Here is a 22,884-nt window from a genome sequence, read left to right as displayed (position 1 = left end):
GGCACCTGGGTGGCTCAGTGGGTTAAAGCCTCTGCCTTGGGCTCAGTCATAATCCCGGGGTCCTGGGATCGAGCCCCGCATCGGGCTCTCTGCTCAGCGGGGAGCCTGCTTCCCTTCCCCTCTCTCTCTCTGCCTGCCTCTCTGCCTACTTGTAATCTCTGTCTGCCAAATAAATAAATAAAAATCTTAAAAAAAAAAAGGAAATGTAGATTAGGGCTTGAAGGCCTTTTAAGGGCAGCAGCATAGACACAGGCTACCCATATTACAGAAACCACTTAAGACTACAAAGGTGCTCCTACCATTTGTGTAAACCAGATTTCCCCACATATTTAACCCTATAATTACAAAATGCCTTTACCTTTATTCCTGCACCAAGTATCAGGCGTTTTTCTCAAATGTAACTCGGGTTATACTGAGAAGCGGGACGTTGGAATATAGACAGCAACTCTACCGAAGTGGTCGGCTGGGAAGAATTTTAGCCTTAGTTTCTTGTCTCCTGAACTCCACTCAATTCCCATATATAATGCAATTATTTGTGTGCTTTTTTTCCTCTCTAGACTGTGAGCTCCTTGAAAGTAGGTGTTAGACTTGAATTATTCATGTATCCCCAGTGCCTGGCACGGCCCTTGTCAACCGCTCAAGCTCTGTACGGTGGCTGATGCTCTCCACCTGCCGCTGGATACCCAGGAGCCCTCACTCTGTCTCGGAGAACAGCCACGAGGGTGAAGCAGAGTCGGAGCGTGAGGCTAGCCCCTAGAGGTCAGCGCTGCCAGCGTCCTGTCTGAGCGATGCTGTTTCAGCACCCCCGGACTTGGTTTCTTTCTCTTCTCTTTGCCCCCAAATAATCCACTGGCCTCCTTCCTGGGACACAGCCCCCCCATACACAGGACTGAGGGGTTTAACCATCTGCAAAGGAGATGCCTGGTCTTTCCTCTGGGCTCGCCCCTGGGGAACAGAGGCTGATTGATCTTAATCAAGCAGCCCGGCCATCCTGCCTGCCTGCTTCATTCATGAGGCACTCCCATTGCCATTGGCCCGAAGGTGGGTAAGGAATGCCATGTTGGGCACACATTTGTTCTTAGCAAGAGAATCTCGACACCAGGGCAACACTGCAAAAGACATTAAGGGATCCATCCACTGATGTAACTATTCTAGCATTAAGGATTCTGACTGCTCTTAGTTCTAGGAGAACAACTTCCTGTTTATATATTGGTTACAGAATCTGGATTTCCTAACTGCTCCTGCTTTACCAGTGTGTGTGTATGTGTGAGGGGGGCACAATTAAACCATAAGGAATATAAGTGTAAATCCTAGGCCCCAAAGAAAAACCTAAGGAGTCTTCTACATTCAGCCCCAGAAATACATTTCACCCTATGGTAGTTTCCCTCACAATTTGGGCAGAGTCCCAACTTCTGAGGGCAAGAACTCAGAAGGGCCTCAGGGGGCTGATTTTACAGACAAGGTTACAGAGGTATTTCTCAATGGATCCAATGTGTGAATCCAGACAGAAACATGTTAATTCTGGATTAAATCTTGTGTAAAATAGTTTTCTGTCCCTATCCCTTAGCCTTCTTGTCCTTAACCGAAGCAAAAGAAATATGACTGAAGAAACCTCCTGAAGATTGAGGCTCATTTATGTAACTCCTCAAATGACTCTATTTTTCCTTCCTCAGTTAAGGACCCATGTGACGAAAGCAGGGAGGGAGGCCAGACATGTACATGATTAACCTTCCTCACTGACCAAACCTGTTGGATCTGAAACTGTTTAGAAAGGCCGACCAATTACACTCCTATCCCCTCACTAGTTAGGCTCCTGTTTGGGAACGATAAATCTATTTCATTTGAATTCCCACTGAACACTTACCCTTTTCTTCTGGGGAAAGAGCCATTCCTATTTGCAAAATCAAGACAATCACAGTTGCACATTTTCCCAAATCTTTGGCTGTATTGCAATGGTTGTTTCATTTCGTAATCTCCAACTAAACATTTCCTAACCATGGATTAACAATATAGTTACTGACTGGTTTCTTTTAACAGTATTTATCCAACATAACAAAATAAACTGCAATTTGTTATACTTTTTTTTACAAAACATTTTATAAATATTTTTACAAAATGTATACAAAGCAATTTCAAGTGAGACATACTATACAAATGAAGGTATTTAAGCAAATAAAGCCCACACCACACTGACAGTGAGTGACGCGTCCTCTATAAGTCAAGTCAGTCTGTAAGGCCTCCCTAATCTAACAAAATCTACTAAATTCTTCAGAGCTAAAATAGTTCTTTTTCGTAATTGCCAGTTTAAAATTTGCTTTATCTTTAGGCAGTACTTAAGGACACAGAAAATCAAATGCTTAATAACAAATGCACACTTTTCCACAACAATAACAGAAAAAAAAAAAAAAGAGAAAATGATTTTTGTTACCGAGTACAAGTAGTTCTAAAACTCAACCTTGACTAATGAACCTGAACAACTGAAAGTTGGCCGTCCGAGGCGGAGCTCCCTTACCCTTCGCCAGAGGGGGCTCAACACGCGAGTTATGACCCATGTGTGCAAACCGAATCACAGGAGTAAAACACATTTTCGTAATCTTCATTTGTCATTATCGAGAATCTTTCCTCCAGAGAAAGTGAACTTACAGACAAGGACACAAAAATTTACAAGTTTCATTTTGGTGAATTAGGCTCTCCGTTCGCTAGACAAGCGTTCGGGCTTGAAAGACCCTTTGAGATGGTGTTTAGAAAGGCAGGGGTTGGGGCAGTCGGGCGATAGGGAAGCAGAGGAGGTGACAAACGTACATGAAGTTTACCTTTGCTCTTAAGAATTCCACTGATTGGCAGTAATTCATGCAGCCCATTAGTTGCCTACGTGAAGGCTTCCAGGGAGAGAGTTCCACAATGAGAAGAATTTGATTAGGAGGGACCACCTTTCAGTCTTGCTAGGAATGAGGGGAGCATGAGTCCTAAGAGAAGAAGAGCCTACGAAATCATGGGGTTCAGGGCAGAGTGTTATCCCAGGGCTGCCCAAACAGAAAGTTCCAACTGGCAATACCAACTTATCCTTCTAATATGTTACAATACAGGAAAAAGGGGAAATCTGCAACTTGGACATTGGCACAAATAAGGAAAAAATGGGAACCAAATGGCCCAGATTTTCCAAGTTCTATCGGCTGGGGTGGGGGCGGGGGGACAAGGACAAGGTACTTTGCTTTTATGAAGACTGGCTGTCTGAGGGGGCTCCTTGGAGGGCAGTGCGGGCGACAGAGAGGGACAGGGAGAGTCTGGGTCTTCTGCTGCCATGTTTTCCAATAACCAGAAGCCTTCCTTTCCATGCAGGCCACTCTGGAGAAGAAGAGCCCAACGTGGTGACAATGGGGTCATCCCCGTTCTGGCAATACCAGAAACAGATGCTGGCACCGTGTGAGAGTGGAGACCAACGGGTGCACCTCTAAAGCCAGAGAGATCAACAGAATAAATGAGAGAGTGCATGCACATGGGAGGAAGAGTGGGTGTGTCCACACTGTCACCAGAGTGAGCTCTGGATCTGAACGGCTCCCGTACCCGCACGCACGCGTGGGGGAGGGCGCATATGAAATACCATTATGTCGCCTTCCCAACGATGGGAGAGACCGGCTGGTTACAGTGACGCTGAGGATGAAGGGAACAGCAGAGATGGGATGACCGGGGACAAGAACACAAGGAAGGAAAACGGGAAAAGCTCCCTGAAAAGAAATATAAATAAAGCAGTAAGTCATGTTCACTAATATGAACACGGGCCGCACACAGACCATGACAGGGCATGTCCTTTGGCTCTCAAGTGGGAATCCCGTGTCTCAGATCTTTTCTTTCAGTGGGGGGGCTGGCTGGTTACTTTGGTTTGTCTGTGTTTTGGTAATGATTGCTGCCGGGGGGGCGGGGAGTGACTACTGTTCTCAGACAAGAAGCATAAACAAGGCCAAAGTCCCCTTAAAGTTTAAGCTGAAAAATTACAACACAGTTTTCGAATGAAAGTGCTTTGGACGCTTGGCTGTTGGTAGGAGAGGGGGGCGGAGAGGTTAAATGAAAGGAAACCCAGCAACAAACAAAAACATACAGCATATGTTGACTATATCCAATTAGAAAATGCAAAACGCTTGTTTTTTTTTTCTCAATAGTTCACATATATATGCTTTTACATATATACATATTATATTCCTCAAGGCTCTATCCCGGCCTCCCCTGTACACTGTGCCACTTAACTGGTTTCCGTTTTCCTTTATTAGCCTGGTGAAATGATCTCAAGTCATGCTGTTGCAACTAAGAACAGAGCATTCCCTAGATGAAACTCAACACGCATCGGCTGAAAAGCATGAGGCTTTGCTCCGGGAGCGTCAGAAAAGCACTTGAACGATGAGCAAGGAAGCCCTGCACGTGCCCTGCTGGTGCGCTACTGGCTGCTTCTTGGGGGGATGGGGGGGGTGCTGCGGCGTCCCCGGCAGAGCAGCCGGCAACTCACCGCTCAGGGATGGCTGAGGGGCACGAGCCGGTGGTCCACCCTCCCGACGACGACGACGACAACAGACCCCAAACGGCAACATTTGGAGATGCGGTGGGATATTCTTTAAAAAGTAGCTTCTATTAGTCCTGTTTGATTTTCTTTAATAAGTCTGTTCTTTTCAAATGACTTATGATTGTCAGAATTTTACCCAGGGCCAAGTGTACTGTGATCTCAGCGAGTTAACGGTGTTTTGTTTCGTTTTAAATTAAAACACGTAAACAAACACAGAAATGACTATAAGCACTTTCGTAACACTTGAAATGTGTCGGGCCTATCAGACTGCTCTCTAACAAGGATTCGTTTCGCGAAGGGATCTCCCTGTAACCACGACGAGTATTGCTCTGAAACAAAGAATGGGATCGAGATCAGAAAGAACCACCTGTGATGAAAGATCAAGCAGGCTGGAGACAGGAGACCGCTTCCATTTGCTTTTGCCAGGAAAGAACGTGACTTGTCTGGGGCGGGGTCTCGGGGCGGGTAGGGAAGGGCTGTGGCTATTAACACTCCAGGATACTATTTACAGCTGCTTCTAAAATGGAGTCAGTTTCTACAATGCCTTCACTGTGGTCCGGGATGAACTTTTCCAGGCAGTTTTCCTGTGAAGCCATTGGAGAGAAGTTGGGGAAATCTAACTCAACCGAGCCGCTAACCGCGGGGTCACTCTGGGGCTGCCGCCCGGCCTTTTTGAGTTCCAAGATGTTCTTAAATGTTGTTTCTAAACTCTTAGTGAGCTGCAGATCTGGCTGGGGCTCGCCCGACCCTTTCATGATGTCTGTGTGTAAAACTTCATTCTTTGGAGAATTCCTCAGAGTTTTGTCCTGGAAGGAGTTGTTACACGTCATCTCCAAGTGAGAATCTGCTAGGATACTGGAGAGTTTGCTCTCAGTTCCATGATCCGCTCGGGATGAGGTTTTCCGGGGCCCTTCGGGGCCGGGAGAGCACTCGCTGGCCTTTAGGGATTCTCTCCGGCTGCCTTTCTCCTCCGACACACTCCGGTACTGAGCTAAGCCCGCCTTATCAAATTTCAGTGCTCGGCCGAGGCATTCAGTTTTTTTAGAAATGTTACCTTCTGCGGAGACCACAATGTGATTAGGCACTAGATGAAATTGGTCATGATTCGTTGGTTCTGCCAGGCCTGGTTTGGCTCGGTCTCGGCCCTGGGCCTTGGCCGTCAGGTGGAGAGAGCTGGCGGCTTTGCTGCCGTGCTGGTCACTCCGGCCAAACTGGGTCTCGGGAGCAGCTTTATCAAGTTTGAAGGAACAACAGAAATCAGCCTGAAAACCCTCTGGAAATGGGAACAAAAAGAACACTGAGTGAACTTGGCAGGAAGGACTCTACAACAGACGCCCCAGTGGGTCAGGTGCAAACCCAGCCCAGCCCAGTGAGCCAGTCCCTCGTGTCCAGGAATATGCAGGGGCACCACACTTGAAGGGGCTTCCTGGACAGCAGCCGGGCTTCCAGACAAGAAGCTTAACCTCTTTGACCAGGAAGATGCTTGGTGACAAATGGGAAAACCAGATGGGCCAAAAGCTCTGCTTTGTTTTGATTTCTTAGTGTTCTCTCTCTTGTTTTTTTTTAAAGTTTATTTACTTATTTATTTAAATAATCGCTACATCCCACCTGGGACTTGAACCTACAACCTTGCCATCAAGAGTCGCACGCTCTACCGACTGAGCCAGCCAGGCGGCCCGCTTAGTGTTATCTTTAGCTAGTTTTTTTTTTTTTTTTCTTTAATTAATGGCTGCTCTGAAACAGTCTGAAAACAGAAATTCGATGCTAGTAGAGCTGGGTTTCTCCTTTGGAGCAGAGGGCCCTGGAATGAGGCTTTAGGGCAGGGGTGGGAGTGGACACAACTGCTTGTCTTTGAGTGATGGCACTTGGGTCCCTGCAGACACGTGTGAGAGGACCAGGCGTTATAAAGCTGCACTTTGCCAGGAGCACAGAACAGAGAGTCGACACACATCCAGAATGGTATGTGCTTGGAAGGACAATGGCATGGGCAGTAACTGGGTCTATGAATGAGCCCTGCACTGTGCCAGGCTTGAGGAGCCCAGGATGGCCAGAGAAATGTTAGGACTGGGGAGGTTGAGGGCACAGAGGCAACTTGCTGTTACAGAAGGGCAGAAGAGGTGTAAGAGGGCTATGATGACACCTGTAAAACCAAAATGTGAATTTCTTCACCAAATCACAAAATGTGAGATGTAGGGGACACAGCCTTGACACCTAAAAAGAAGACTCCATCCAACAAACACCAGCTGTGTAGACACAATACACAGGGGGATGAAGCCCATCTAGGTCCTCGGGATGCTGGTGTCTGGGGCGCTGTGACAAAGCACGAGGGTTTATCTGTAAGTCCAATTCATCGTAAGGCAAGAAGAGACTGCAGGTTCTAGGAAAGAGGGACAGAAATATATCCTACATTGTTCCCTTTCTTTTTGGAAAGATCTGGGGATTCTCATAGCTGCATGGCATTTCTTTCAGACCTTCCCTTTAGACTGAGTGTAGGGATCATTTATTCTTTTTAGAGATTTCATGAGCCACACCAAACACAAGGCAGAACCTTGATATTTAAGAATCAAGTTAGGGTAATAGAAATAAAGTCACTGAAAAATAATAGTCTAACAGTAGGGGGATAGTTTATTTATCTTTTTACAAGATTAATTAATTTATTTGTCAGACAGGGTGAGACGGAGAGAGACCATGAGCAGGCAAAGGGAGAAGCAGGCTCCCCACTGAGCAAGGAGCCCGATGCAGGACTCAATCATGACCTGAGCCAAAGGCAGACTCTAACTGACCCAGCCACCCACACGTCCCTAGGGGAATGGTTTAGCTAAATTCTTAATGTATTAAAAATTGATTAGCTATTATTTTGAAGACTCTAGCAAGTGATAAGAACTTCAGATGTGTTAAATGGAAGAAAATTAGAATAACAAAATCATATCTAGCATATGATTATAACTATATGTAAAGGATATATGCAAATGGGAACCAAAACTGGAAGAAAACTGGGAGAAATAAGGTTTATAGGATGGTGCAAGTATGGGTAAAACTTATACTCCATGCATTGTTGTAATGTTACTTGATTTAAAAAATTTTAGAGGCCAGAAAAAAAGGAATTTTTTAAAAAAGTTTTATTGTTTTAAAATATTTATTTGTCAGAAAGAGAGAGAACATAAGCAGGGGGAATGGCAGACAGAGGGAGAAGCAGGCTCCCTACTGAGCAAGGAGCCCAGTGTGCAACTCAATTCCAGGACCCTGGGATCATGACCTGAGCTAAAGACAGACACTTAACCAACTGAGCCACTCAGGCATCCCAAGGAGGATTTTTTAAGAAAAGATATTTATTTATTTATTTGAGAGAGAGAGTGAGAGAGCATGAGAGGGGAGGTCAGAGGGAGAAGCAGACTCCCCATGGAGCTGGGAGCCTGATGTGGGACTCGATCCCAGGACTCCAGGATCATGACCTGAGCGGAAGGCAGTTGCTTAGCCAACTGAGCCACCCAGGGACCCTTAATTTATTTTTAAAATATTTATTTGAGAGAGAGAGAGAGAGGGAGAGAGTACACAGAGGGAGAGTGAGAGAGAAAGACTCCCCACTGAGCAGGAAGCCCGATGTGGGACTTGATCCGAGAACCCTGAGATCAGGACCCAAGCTGAAGGCAGAGGCTCAACCAGGTGCCCTAACCTAAGGATTCATTTTTAAAAGGCAGAATGTATTGGGGCATGGTGAGCATGGAGCCTGCTTAGGATTCTTTCTCCTCCACCCCCGCCTCTCTCCAGCTTCATGCTTGCTCTCTCTCTCTCTCTCAAAAAAAGAAAAGAAAAAGCACAAGACAAACAAACAAAAACCCAGCCCATGCAAGAAGGACACTTAGACCCTCCTCTGTTCCCTGAGAGCAGGAAATAAATCTCCCACATGAAAAGTGCCCTCCCTGTACCAGGAGACAGAGAGACATCCTTATTATCAGAAATAGGGAATTGAGGGCCCAGAAGGTGTAGAAGCAGCCCATTTTACTTTTCACTAATTTACCACTCCAGCCCAAATTCTGTTTAGAATTCCTTACTAACTGAAGCTCCAAGTTATGTCTTCTTTATCCTATCAATTCCTCACAGATTTATTGTCTGTTTGCCTAAAAAGTATACAAACTGCCTGCCTTGGTCCTTCTTTGGGGTTCAATTTCATTACTGGGTCTCTGTACCTGTGTAATAAAACTTTTTTTCTCTCCTGTTAATATGTCTCATGTAAATTTAATTCCTCCAGCTAGAAAAACCTTGGCCAGAGGAGACTTTCTTCCTGCCCTTTGGTGCAATCAGTGGGAAACTGGCAGGGGGAGAGAAAGGTACTAAACGGAGCATCTTAATTTACGGGCTTGCGGGCAGGGCCCCTAACAAAGCCTTGAACAGGGTAAGACAACTTGATAATTTGCTGAGGCTTACATGCTTCTGGGAAGGCTTCTGATTTAATTTAGTTCTCAAGAACTAGAGAAAGGGGGCGCCTGGGTGGCTCAGTGGGTTGAGCCTCTGTCTTCGGCTCAGGTCATGATCTCAGGGTTCTGGGAATCCCTGCTCAGCAGGGAGCCTGCCTGCTTCCCCTCTTTCTCTGCCTGCCTCTCTGCCTGCTTGTGGTCTTTGTCTGTCAAATAAATAAATAAAATCTTAAAAAAAAAAAAAAGAACTAGAGAAAGAATGACAAGTTTACGTTTATAATCGGGAAAAACAATCACGCAATGAACGTGGAATCCCAGTGTGGATTTTCTAGACTACAGACCCCACAGAGTATTCATGCACTGCTCACTCTGGGTTGTTTCTCCCCTGAATGCATTCTGTACCTTCAGGTTTCCCACCCAGCGGCGGTTCAGACAGATTTCCCATGGGCCGGCGGCCTGGAACCCCGGCAGCACCTCCCCTCCATTTTTCTCTGACATTTCTTACCAGGATCTACAAGTGCCAGACGCTTGTCTCGGGACAGAGAAGCTCTCTCCTCCTGGTTGAACATTCTGTCGATCATCACCATCTCAGCAGAGGGATTGATCCGCTGAAAACAAGACAGTCTGGTCATTTCAGATGCCTTTTAACAAAGTGCACCCATCCCACTGTGTCTCTGAAACTAACGAAGCACCCAGACATGAAGATTTGGTGTCTAGGTTCTAGTCACGTCCCATTTAGTTCCATTTATCCTTGTCGTGTAAGGATGGATTTTTTGAAATTGTAATTTTTGGGAAAAGGTGATTTACACTGATTTCTCGAGAGGATGTGAAAACTAGGCCTGCCTCCCTTGCTTCCCCTGCCTCTCGCTGCAGGTACCCACACTGAGCAGTTTAATAGGCTTTGCACAAAGTGGTTTGATGTGCACAAAGGCACTGACGTTCTTCGCTGTTTATTTCTGTATGCCAATGGTAGCTATGACACACACTGTCCCGTATGTTATTTCCCCTCTGCTTAATAATATGTTAGAGATCTTTTCATGAGGATGACATTTTTCTTGATATTCTACTATGCCTTCAATGTGTTTTTTAGAAGGCTTTCCTTAAAATTATTTTTTGCTGTACAGAACTGAAGCTTAAATTACATTTGTGAGTCTTATTTAACATGAACATTCATAGCAGATATAAGATAATTTGACCAAGTAAGTGGTCCATTCCTAAAAAAATGGTAGAGTTAAGTCTTTTTAATATCTCAGCATTTTTTTTTTTTCTGAAATGGTTATCAATATAAGAACAAAGAACAACTATTTCAAAGTTTGGAGGCACAATTTTAATATAAGTTATATATATATACACACACACATATATATATGTAAACACACACACACACATTCATACTGTATCATACAAGTACATAATGTAATTTAACTAAGCTCCCAAGGTATATCTCAAAGCTGATCTTAAATTGGAAACTGCCTGTTAAGAGGTCAGTTTACAGGTGAAACCCTGTATGATTTCAGAATTGCTTCTAAAATCTCAGAATAGTGGGCACCTGGGTGGCTCAGTGGGTTAAAGCCTCTGCCTTCAACTCAGGTCATGATCCCAGGGTCCTGGGATGGAGCCCCGCATCGGGCTCTCTGCTCAGCGGGGAGCCCGCTTTCCTCCTCTCTCTCTGCCTGCCTCTCTGCCTACTTGTGATCTGTCTGTCAAATAAATAAATAAAATCTTAAAAAAAAAAATCTCAGAATAGTTTTGGTCTTTCAATCATTTCCTGTGGCATCTTCTTTCTCTAATTAACTGGAGCTTTAAAACCAAGTTTAGTTTCTCTTTGGGATGATGAAAACTTTGTGGAATTAGACTAGTGGCTGACGGCTGCACAACCTTATGAACATACTAAAGACCATCAAGCTGCATATTTTTAGATCATGCATGAACTTTATGGTATGTTAATGATCACTCAGTTAAAAACAAGATAAAGCTAATTTCCACATCTGTCATCACCTGGGCTTTTCAGATGTTCCACTGAACAATTTTCCCCACATCTCTGGGCTGGTGAGAGGCAGCTGATAGCATCAGAGTGTGCATGGGGGCTGGGGGCCTCAGATGGTCCTAGTCTGTCCCCTAGCTCTGCTAATTGCTCTGCAAACCCAGTAGCTGCAGGACGTTTGGCAGATTACTTAACCAAAGCCCTGGTTTGCTCATTTAGAACTAGGAGAACCACAGCACTCATCGGGTGTGGGCAATCATGTCAAGTGCAGCAAATGCCAAGTTCGCTTGGCAGGAGGACCAGTCAGGTGGAAGGTTTTCTACGGTCTTCAGTATCTGTGCCTTTGAGATTATGCTGGGAGAATGTAATTCCCTGAAGTTTTTTCCTCTCTGAATTACTAACTGTGACCTGTGGGGTTTTAAAAAAATAAATACACTTGGTAGCATGAATTTTACCATGGCATCTTCTAGAAGCAGGCATCTGTATTTGTTAAGCATAGCTTGGGTCCTTTTTAGGAGCTGAGTGGCAACTGTTTCAAATTCATTGTCGACTTTAAAAAAAGAGAGAGAGAGAGAAAATGGTAAGAGAGTGCAATCACTCACTAGGTCTTTTCTTTCTCGGGACTGAAATGCATTACTCTTCCATTACTCAAACATGTCTTGCCTGTGACAGTCTTCCCTTCTTAGGTTAGCTTTCTTTGATTAAACGTGCTTCTGCACTTTCCCTCACTGTCCACTGTTAGGTGACTGGGGAACTCATTGCAATACTAGCTTATTTTAACTTTAATTAGGAGGCCAAAACCAGAATACTTTTAACATGACCTATAAAAGAAAATCATAAAGCATAGACATGCAATAAATATCAATGAATAGAGAAGATCTGTTAGTCTAGATGGGCAAACCTCCACTTCCTTCCAGTGCTGTGAGAAATGGAAACAGCTGAACAAGGAAATCCTACAGAGTGGACTGGGCAGACTGGTTTTTATGTAAGTAAGGACATAAACTAGTTCATGATATCTTGCAGGTCTCGGTGCTGTGGCTCTGTCCTTTGCCTGCCGGTCTCCAAAGGTTTCCCATTTTCTAATCACTCTGTGTCTTCACATCCCTGTGTCATGCTGGACCTGGACCCTATTCCCCAGACTCAGGAGACTGACTGGGACTAATCTGCGCTCAGATCAGAGACCGCAGCCAGGTAAGCAAGGCTGGTGGCCGCTGTGGGAGGGGTGAAAGCAGCAGAGGGCAGCATCTGCAGCTGGCCGTCCAAACAATGCTTTGGGTTCAGCACCCCCCGAATTGGTCAATAAAATACTCTGACCTCTGGGTATCCCCTCACAGAATATTGAGAAGAGTAAGTCACAACCCTAAACAGGGACCATGGGAATGGAGTAAATTGGGAACAAGTCAGGTCTACAATGAAAGACACGAACATGACCACCATCTGGGAGCCACAGGGCTCTCGCTCTTCTGTGGGACATCTGTACGATGGTGTCTGGTGTCACAGGGGCACTCTGGGGTGACAGCCTGTTTACCTTTCTTCAAGTCTTCCTCCGTGGGCATGGAGCCCTGGCACACGTGGTAGGACAGGAGCCTCTGTACCGCATCTCTTAGCGATCGGAACTGACTTTTATCGGGTGTCACAGCGTGGGCTTGGTCCCTCTGTAACTGCTGGAGAATGCTTTAAAAGAGGAATTGCCAATGTCAGTGGAGGTCCGTGGCAGGAAATCTAATCGTGATGGCTATTTGCATGCAAAGAAAGTCAGACCTACAGGAATGTTATTATTTGTAGGACGGTGGTTCCGTGTTTTCTTCAGGTTCATACTTTGTACACCATGGTGGGAGTACAGTTTGGTTGAACTGTCTCCATAGGGGACTCACACTATGACCTTGGCCTCAAAAATAACGGTGTTCCCACCAACCCCTCATGTGGGGGTGCTCACATGGATCTTGGCAATGCCTGACCGTTAGCCAGCTAAGCTTACGCTAATATTTCTGTTCCAAACACAGGAATTTATCAAACCACGCTTCTCCGCAGAGACCCTCTGGCCCATCAAAGGGTAATGTGGTATGCTAAAGACAGAGAACTATTCTCCTTCAGAACAAATGAGCAGACAGTAGACCCAAACTATAATTGGTACTTTAACAACATGAGGGGGCTGGGGGCACCAACTCCCGGCATAGTCAGATATCAGTATATTACCTGACTTTTCCAAAAGTTTACTAAGAGTCTCTTGTTGACTGGAAGGCTTACTGATTACACAGATGACTAATATATATTTTGTACAGTACATGTATTATTCTTACAAAAAAAGAATCTAAGGAAAATACTATTAAGAAACTCATAAGAACAGAAAATACATTTATAGTGCTGTGCTGTATTTACTGGAGAACATCTGCAAATAAGTACACCTGAAGAGTTCAAATCCATGTTGTTCAAGGGTCACTGTACTTATGGGTCCTAATAGAAGCAAACTGTATCATTATTATTATATTATATTATTATAATATATATAATATATAATATTATTATAATAAATATTACTAAAGTTATTTTCAAAGTATATTTTTAAAAATATTACATATATTATTATAACCTGACTTCGGTTGTATAGTGATTGAACATTAGGAATCTAGAGAAATGTTCAAAATGAGTCATTTCCAAGGGTCACTCACAAAGCTCCTTTAGTTAGCTGTTTTGCAGCAGGCCGCTTTTGTCCTCCTGAGTGACTATCCACCTGAGGACAAAACACATCTCTTAGTACTCCCTTCTGTAGAAAAAATACGCAGAATACTGTTACACATAAAGGACATGATGTTGTGAATATTTTCTTTTCTTTTTTTTTAAGATTTTATTTATTTAAAAAAAAAGATTTTATTTATTTGACAGAGATCACAAGCAGGCAGAGAGAGAGGAGGAGCAGGCTCCATGCTGAGCAGAGAGCCCGATGCAGGGCTCGATTCCAGGACCCTGAGATCATGACCTGAGCTGAAGGCAGAGGCTTTAACCCACTGAGCCACCCAGGTGCCCCGTGAATATTTTCAATTCCTTATCAAGAGCATGGTCTAAAAATGCAGAAGTGCCCTGCTAAAAAATAAAAAAGCAAAGCCATAGACCCACGTAGCAAAGTCACACTGTGTCAAGATCACGGAAGGCTGTGCGATCGGTTCCTTGGAAGGACGCAGCTTGTATTTAAAGCCTGAATCTCCAACTCTGTAAACATATCATTAAACTTTTGGAGAAGTATATTTTGTGGGAGCCAACTCCATGAACATCCGAAAATTCAGTCGCTGTTTCAGTCTAGGTGTGTGATCTAGTAGGGCATCTCTTTCTGTCTTTCTTTTTTCCTTTAAGTAATCTCTACACCCAACACGGGGCTCAAACTCACAATCTTGAGATCAAGAGTCGCATGCTCCACTGACCGAGCCAGTCAGGGGCCCACAGTAGCACTTGTTACATCAATGTTAAGGAAACAAACGTGACTTATGTCAGAACCTGAGAACTGAACCGGATTCTTCATGGAGTCTTCTAGGCAGGCCCACACTATAACAAGTTTCATTAAACCATTAATTGGGGTTTGATGGAGAAGAATCTAAGGGCTCAGTAAACTGAAAACAAGATTTTTTTCCTTTCTTTTTAGATCAGTTGTTGGGTTAAAACACTATAGGGATTGGCTATGTCATCACATTCCTGGTTGCTACAGCAGGAAAAAAACCTCTCGGTATAGGGGCACCTGGGTGATTCAGTGGGTTGAGTGTCTGACTTCACCCCAGTCATGATCTTGGGGTCCTGGATGGAGCCCTGCATTGGGCTCCACGCTCAGTGGGGAGTCGGTGAGTCTGGTTGTCCCTCTACCCTTCCCCCTGCCACCCCGCTGTATGCTTACTTTCTCTCTCTCTCAAATAAATAAAGTCTTAAAAAAAAAACCACAAACTCTCAGATAACTAAGATGAACAGATCTAGGGATGCCTGGGTGGCTCAGTCAGTTACGCAGCTTACTCTTGCTTTCCGCTCTTAGGTCATGATCTCAGGGTCTTGAGATCGAGCCCCAGGCAGGGCTCGGTGCTCAGTGGAGAGTCTGCTTGAGCTTCTTTTAATCCACCACCCACCCCTCTGCTCACACGTGTGTGTTCTCTTGTTGTCTCTCAAATAAATAAATTAAAAAAAAAAAAGAGGAACAGATTCACTTTGGCTATGACAATGAGTGATCATTCAACAGTAAACAACATTTTTTCTTGAGTACCTACTATGTACTGGCTGCTAGCGTAGCGCTAATTCATGAGGAAATGACAGTATTGTAATTTGAGAAACAAAATAGGCACATTAATCCTGCAAACAGTAACATAACACGGCCTGGCCTGCAGGGAAGGTCTTCAGTGAGCACACTTCTGTGCGCAGACGCCGGCAGGAAGCAACTACCAAGCTGAAGACGACAGGACTACATTTTCTCTCGGTCATGCTCAACAAAGAAGTAGCTACGCAAACTGTCTTCTACCTGCACAGCCGGCTGGCTGGGAGATGATCCAACTACTTTTTCCTGCTGTGGCTGCGTGGTTCCTAAGGACCCCGGCATGACTTTGCTTCCAGAATCCTGCCCTATTAGAATGAACATAAGCAACAGAAGCAGTTAATCAAGTCTCTTATACAACCCATAGAGCCCAGCGTATGTGGATTACTGACCATTCTGAAAGGGATTTCTATATTTCCTGCTCTGAGGAAGGAGAGCAAGAAGTACATTTATCTACAAAAGCTCTAGAGGCAGAGGTCAGGATTCGTAAAGCCTATTTAGGTAGTAAGTAGAAACAAATACATAAGAAAATGGTAATAAATAAAAGCTGTCAATGCAACAGTTTCAAATTATTCAAGGTCTGAGGACTAGGCCTCAAACCAGTAATCTGTCAGTAACACCGAACCCCCAAATGCTCATAAATTAATGGATGAAGGCCCAAATAGGGGGCTGGCTAGGGACGTTCCTCTCCAGTATTTAATGAGCAGTGCAGACATTCGAAGCTTTAGAAGAAATGGAAGACATAGCACACCCTATCTTTAGTCTTGTAGGGGATGCCAAAAATACATAAATAAAGTGACATGAGGATAGTTACAAAGTCACCTGTGCCATATGGTACTAGATTTTCTTGTTTCTGAGCAGCACATTTTTTCCCCATATAATTTAGTGTGTCATAATTAATCAGAAGTGCTTTTTTCTTTCTTTCTTAGCAGTATATAAAATGAAGGTACAGACACCACATGGTCTGTTATTTGGGTGGAAAGGACACAGGAGACATGGTCAGAGTGGGGATGAGGTGGAAAGGGAAAGGTTGCAGGCAGGATGAGGGATGGCAGAAGATGTCCTCTGGGTTTGGGGAGAGAGGGGACAGTGGCGGAGAGCTTAAAATAAAGGCTCCTGACCTGGCAGCGTGGTGTTCAGGAGGCCAGGGATCTGTGCCTGCCTCAGGCCATCCGTGGTCTTGGAAGCAGCAATGGGGGAAGTCTGATTCATACCTTTTTTCTGAGCCTGGGAAAAATATGGCCAAGAGAAGAAGTTAATTTCATGACTAAAAGCCTTAACAGATTGCCCCAAACACCAACCAAGCCTGTTAATGCCTACTTGGCATCACCTTCAGGTTAGACTACAAAGAGAAACTAGAATTTTACTCTACTTTCCTGTCACATGGGGAGGATTGCAAAGAGCACCCTTTAAGAATCTGTGGGCGTGTTGAATTTTCTGGACGCCATTCACAGGGATGCTGAGTGGACACCAAGCTGCCTTTCTGCCCCTGGAACTGCTGTGTTTGTGACGCCCAGATGCAAAGGCTGAGCCAGAAACAGTTTCTACCCCTAACAGTTTCTATTCCCAGAAATTTTCTATCACACCTGCAAGGATTATGACCCCGACTATCAGATCCTATGTAGGGTCTACACAGACTCTGAGCACCTGGTCAGGGCCCAAGTGCCAACCCCAAAGCTACTGTCAGCACTCACTGTTTGCTGTGTAGATGATCTAAAGCATGTGTCACCCCTGCCACCGGTATGTCTCTCGCTCACGTCAACATCAGGTGTAACTAGGAAATGTAATGTCAACTGAATGTTAGCCTGAGGAAAATATTATTAGAAAAATTAATCTGATGTTTTAATGGGTGTGTGCATCTTTTCTATAAATAGAAAAGATGAACTGTATGATGTTTAAGGACTGGTAAGTTCCTTTTAGCTCTAAAAAATCTGTTATCCATTTATTATTTATTTATTTATTTTTTAAGGATTTTATTTATTTGACAGAGAGAGAGAAAGAGAACAAACAGGGGGAGCGGCAGGCAGAGGGAGAAGCAGGCTGAGCAGGGAGCCTGATGGACCCTGGGACTAAAAGGCAGATTCTTAACCAACTGAGCCACCCAGCTGCCCCTGCTATCTATTTAAAGTAAGATGATAGGGGCGCCTGAGTGGCTCAGTCTGTTAAGCTCTGCCATCCATTTAGTCATGGTCCCGGAGTCCTGTGTGTGTGTGTGTGGGGGGGGGGGTTCCTGGTCAGTGGGGGGTCAGCTTCTCCCTCTTGCTCTGCCCCTCCCCAACGCACTTGTTCCCTCTTTCCAATGAATAAATAAATAAATCTTTTTTTAAAAGTAAGATGATAAAGCCTTTTATTTATTTTTTAAAAGATTTTATTTATTCACTTGAAAGAGAGAGAGAGTGCATGAGAGGGGAGAGGGTCAGAGGGAGAAGCAGACTCCCTGCTGAGCAGGGAGCCCAAAGCGGGACTTGATCCTGGGACTCCAGGATCATGACCTGAGCCAAAGACAGTCACTTAACCAACCGAGCCACCCAGGTGCCCAATAAAGGGCTTTTAAATTACTCTCAATTTTTAACCTTCTGTATCATTACCACTTCATAGTGCAACAAATTTTCAGAGTTTCTTCTCTAGTTTTATATTTTGTATACCATCAGCAGATTTAGAGTTTAGTCCAACCACCCCATCGGGGACCTAAACTATGACCTTGGCCTGATTAATATGTTTACACCAACTATTCATGTGAGACCTTGGCAACACCTGACCATTGGCCAAGTAAGCTCATGTTAACATTTTTATTCTAAACAATTACTTGAAACATTTAATTATTTGGTTCCCCTTTCTAGTATAAAACTGGAGAAGGAGGGGCACCTGGGTGGCTCAGTGGGTTAAGCCTCTGCCTTCGGCTCAGGTCATGATCTCAGGGTTCTGGAATCGAGCCCTGCATCGGGCTCTCTGCTCAGCAGGGAGCCTGCTTCCCTTCCTCTCTCTCTACCTGCCTCTCTGCCTACCTCTCTGCCTACTTGTGATCTCTGTCTGTCAAATGAATAAATAAAATCTTTAGGGAAAAAAAAACAAAACAAAACTGGAGAAGGATTTGACACTACCCAAGAAGGTCTGGAGGAGGTCATTACAAAGCTGGAAATGGTCACCTTGCTCATCCATTAGCAGGGAAGGTCAGACCTGCACTATTCTAGGCAGACAGGTAATACATACTTAGTAACAAAACCACAGGGGAAAATTTTCCAATGTCCACAGCATTTCCACTAGAACATAACTCCACACTCCTACTGTAGGAAGCTGTTCACGCAGAGAACACCGGGGTTGTGGAGAGGCCTGGGGCAAACAGTGAGCACTGGCCTTTCTCGTAAATATTTCCAGGGCATGAACACTAAGGGCCATCTTGAATAAAAAACAAAACAGATAAAAGTTGGGAAAATGCGGTTTAATTAAGGGGCAAGGCTATTCAACTCTGAACTAACCAGATCCACAGACAAATAGCTGAACCAGAGTGAATATGTTCAAATGACCATAGTCCTTATAGCAGTGCTGTTAGTACTCAACGGTTTTGGCATTTTTTCCCAACGTCCCTAGTTCATGTGAAACAGAAGAATATCATCCTTATTGCTTTAGAGCACACAACTTAAAAAAAGGTGGCATTACCCAACCTGATCTTCTACCTTATCAGACATGACCTAAAATGATTTGTAGCTACCAAACAGATGAATAAAACAAAATCCCTTTAGTTGTAAAACTGAAAGAAAAGCAAGGACAAGATCACTAAGAAGGCCAGGAGAAGGGCGGAGGTTGGGAAGGTATATGGAGGGGGATGGTTTCCGGGACTACGGGCAATATTTTCTTTCTTTCTTTCTTTTTTTTTTTAAGACTTTATTTATTTATTTGACAGACAGAGATCATAAGTAGGCAGAGAGGCAGGCAGAGAGAGAGGAGGAAGCAGGCTTCCTGCTAAGCAGAGAACCCGAGGTGGGGCTCGATTCCAGGACCCTGGAATCATGACCCGAGCTGAAGGCAGAGGCTTTAACCCACTGAGCCACCCAGGCGCCCCCAATATTTTATTTCTTGAGTGTTCACATGGATGGGAATTTGCTTTATAATTCTTTTATAATTTTATAATTCTGGGGGCACCTGGGTGGCTCAGTCGGTTAAGCCTCTGCCTTCGGTTCAGGTCATGATCTCTGGGTCTTGGGATCGAGCCCCACATCAGACTCCCTGATCAGCAGGGAGCCTATTTCTCCCTCTTTCTCTGCCTCTCCCCCTGCTTGTGCTCTCTCTCTCAGTCACTCTCTCTCAAACAAATAAACAAAAATCTTAAAGATATATATATTCTTGGTTAACTGTATGCTGATGTTTTACGTATTTTTTCTATTTATGTACATTTTCTAAATGTGTTCTCTTTCACAGCACAGACAAGTAAAAGAGGAAAGATAACCTAGAACAATCTCATGTCAAAGCCTGAAAATTCACCATCAAATGGAGGGTATGAAGCACTGTTGTGTCTAAAAACAAGGACACGGGGTGCCTGGGTGGCTCAGTGGGTTAAAGCCTCTGCCTTCAGCTCAGGTCATGATCTCAGGGTCCTGGGACTGAGCCCCGCATCGGGCTTTCTGCTTGCAGGGAGCCTGCTTCCTCCTCTCTCTCTCTGCCTGCTTCTCTGCCTACTTGTGATCTCCATCTGTCAAATAAATAAAATCTTTAAAAAAAATAATAAAAACAAGGACACTCCCTGAAGGAGCCACCTCTCGTCTGAGCACAGCTGGGAGTGTTTTATGTCTCCTTGCCCACCTGTGTGAGGCTAAGCACTGGCATCAGCTGTTTTCATCCTCTCACCACCTGGGTTCCTCACTATACCCCTTCCCTTGGGGCAACTGCAGAGGGAGGGACGGGTAGGGCTTGGGGGGTGGTAGAAGGATCAGGATGAGGGGGTACCTGTCCGGGTCCCCGCAGAGGAATCACTTCGATTCAGCTGCTCTGTATGTTTGGAAAGTCCAACTGCCTTGGGATTGCTGTCTCTAGCAGTTCACTGTTGCTCCCAGCCTACTTATTCTCAGGGCAGGGCTTTTGTCCGTCTGCCTCCCTGCTGTATTCCCAGCACCGGACAGGGGCGGCACCACAGTGAGCACACAGTAAATAGTTGTGAAATAAACTGAGGGCAGCGGAAGTCACGGGGGTCTGTCCTTCCCTGCTGGTCCAATGACCCCCACGCCCTAGGAGCCAGCAACTTTCCCCCATTCCCCAAAACTTCATGTTGCCTGCAGTTGACAATCTTTTCCAGAAATTTATCATTCTATTGTTTTTGCTGAACTCCTAGAGAAGACTTGATCTTTAAATACATTTTCTTAAAAAAAAAAATGTATATATACATATGTGTGTGTGTGTGTGTGTGTGTGTGTGTGTGTGTACATACATACATATCTATTTAAGGGCGCCTGGGCAGCTCAGTTGGTTAAGGGTCTGTCTTTGGCTCAGGTCATGATCCCAGGGCCCTGGGATCGAGGCCCGTATTGGGTTCCCTGCTCAGCAGGTAGCCTTCTCCCTCTCCCTCTGCCTGCCGCTCCCCCTTGTTTGTGCTCTCTGCCAAATAAATAAATAAAATCTCTCTCTCTATATATATATTTCACAAATAGCCTATTTAAGGATCCTTTTTGAGACCCTGGCTCTAAGAACTCTGCTAATATCAGTAGATCTATGGATTATCTTGATACCATATAAACATAGAGAAAACCCCTAACAAATTAAAATATTTAATGTGTGAATTTCCCCTTCTGTGGTACACTTAGAAAGAAACCAATTCCAACCTAGTAAGACAAGATTCATCCAACAACAGGCATTTACGGAATGAGGGAGACACCTGGAGTCTGCCCAGCCACACTCTCATCTGGGAATTGCCCCACTGCCACAGAAATGGGCTGGAGCCAGCAAGGCTGGAGAGCCACCAAGGTGGGTAACCTGCCACAGGCACCAAGAGCTACACTTCAGGAACGGAAGGAGCACTTTCTCTCCTGTGTTAAAGTGCCAGGCCTGGGGGGCCTGGGGTGCTCAGTGGGTAAAGCGCGTGACTCCGGATTTCTGCTCAGGTCATGATCTCAGGGTCACTGGGCTCCGTGCACAGCAGGGAGTCTGCTGAGATTCTCTCTCTCCCACTCTCTCTGTCCCTCACACCCGCAATAAATAAATAAATCATCAATCAATCAATCAATCAAAGTGCCAAGCCTGCCAGTGGAGCAGTTTATCTACCTAGAGGGGGACTTTTTCTGAATTTGAAGAAAGGCCTTGGCTAGAGCAGCAGAGGCCCTGTATGGCTGCTTCCTCATGTCACCCATGCCCCTGCTCCTCTGACCCTAATGCACTGTCACCCAGACTCCCCTGGGAACTCAGAGTGGTAGTGGGCGGTGGACACCCAAGAGCAGCGGTTCTCAAATGCAGGTTTATAGACCAGTTGCATCAAAGTCACCTGGGGAGCTTCTAAATACCAAGTCTCTGGGTTCCATCCACAAGAGTCAGGAATCCAATGTGGGACTTAGGAATTTACAATTATTCTAAAATGCTCTCCAGTTGATTCTGATGCATTGCTAAGTTTTGGGAAACCACTGCACTTGCCAGTTTCTGTTAAATGCTTGGATAATAATGTGAAGCTGGACCAGGGTAGCCGTTCTGATGGAGCAGAAGAGTGAGAGAGAACGATGAGACAGACAGAAGGCCATGCTATCTCGAATAGGCCAAGAGATAGCAGAGAGCCTGATTTCTGACCTCTGAGGAGATACATTACACCTCCTGACCATTCTCCCTGTTTGCTAAACATGTTAGGGTGAGTTTCCGAGAGTTGAACCCAAAGTACCTAGTCAGCTCCTTTGCCCATTTTCCAAAGAATGCTATCTCATTATCTTCAAACCTGTAAGCCAGGTGAGAGCTTGTTCTCTCTCCCACCACAGCTACAACCTTCCCCGCATCCTCACTCGACCTTTCCTTGCTCCTCCTGCTACAAGGGCAGATGCATCCATCCCTCCTCTTTTCTACAAAGAATCCCACCAGTGCTCTGGAATTTGTGTCCATCTCCTTGGCATCACTGCTGAAGAAAGCTCAAGCCTCTTCCATGTCTTAAAAAGACGAATTCCCTTGACCCTGCCCATCCCGTGGCTCTCAGTTACCTTCATCTTTCTGAATGTTGTCTCTGCTCATTACCACACATCCCACTCTCTCCTTGCTCTCCTTCAGTCTGGCTCCTGCACCTACCACTTCAGGGAAATGAGTCTCCCCAAGATTGATAGCTGCCAACTTGTGGATCAATCCATTAGAAAGAAGCATCCCAACCCTCACCAACTCTGGCTTCGCACTGGTATTTGGTTCTGCAGACCTCTGCCCTCCTGCCCATAAAATCCTCCTCCCTTAGCTTCCCGAATGCTGAACCTGATCGGTTCCTCCTCTCTTGAACCTTCTGAGTCTCACTTGTGGACTCTTCTTTCTGTGTCCATCCCCTAAATGTTGAGGTGCTTTGGGGTTCTCTCTGGCCACTTTCCTTCTTTTTTTTTTAATTAGTATTTTTTATTTATTTGACAGACAGAGATCATAAGTAGGCAGAGAGGCAGGCAGAGAGAGAGGAGGAAGCAGGCTCCCTGCTGAGCAGAGAGCCCGATGCGGG

The 22,884-nt window shown here is 45.0% G+C and overlaps 1 protein-coding gene across 4 annotated transcripts in view; it reads right to left on the bottom strand.

Annotated features, from left to right (window-relative positions):
• Positions 1–1,921: 1,921 nt before the first annotated feature.
• The window catches only part of BICRAL (BICRA like chromatin remodeling complex associated protein), a 92,972-nt gene continuing 72,009 nt past the window's right edge, over positions 1,922–22,884 (bottom strand). For all 4 annotated transcript variants that reach the window (XM_046004599.1, XM_046004601.1, XM_046004602.1 and 1 more), the window contains 7 exons: positions 16,355–16,460; positions 15,441–15,541; positions 13,621–13,682; positions 12,480–12,625; positions 11,407–11,501; positions 9,473–9,575; positions 1,922–5,825 (listed from right to left, as the gene is read on the bottom strand). In XM_046004599.1, the coding sequence (XP_045860555.1) occupies positions 5,038–5,825; positions 9,473–9,575; positions 11,407–11,501; positions 12,480–12,625; positions 13,621–13,682; positions 15,441–15,541; positions 16,355–16,460 (1,401 nt within the window). In that variant the 3' untranslated portion in view covers positions 1,922–5,037. The remainder of the gene's footprint in view (positions 5,826–9,472; positions 9,576–11,406; positions 11,502–12,479; positions 12,626–13,620; positions 13,683–15,440; positions 15,542–16,354; positions 16,461–22,884) is intronic.

Source organism: Meles meles, chromosome 5 (genome assembly GCF_922984935.1).
Source record: "Meles meles chromosome 5, mMelMel3.1 paternal haplotype, whole genome shotgun sequence".
In the NCBI taxonomy this organism is placed as follows: Eukaryota; Metazoa; Chordata; class Mammalia; order Carnivora; family Mustelidae; genus Meles; species Meles meles.
This window is presented reverse-complemented; position numbering and strand designations above follow the sequence as displayed.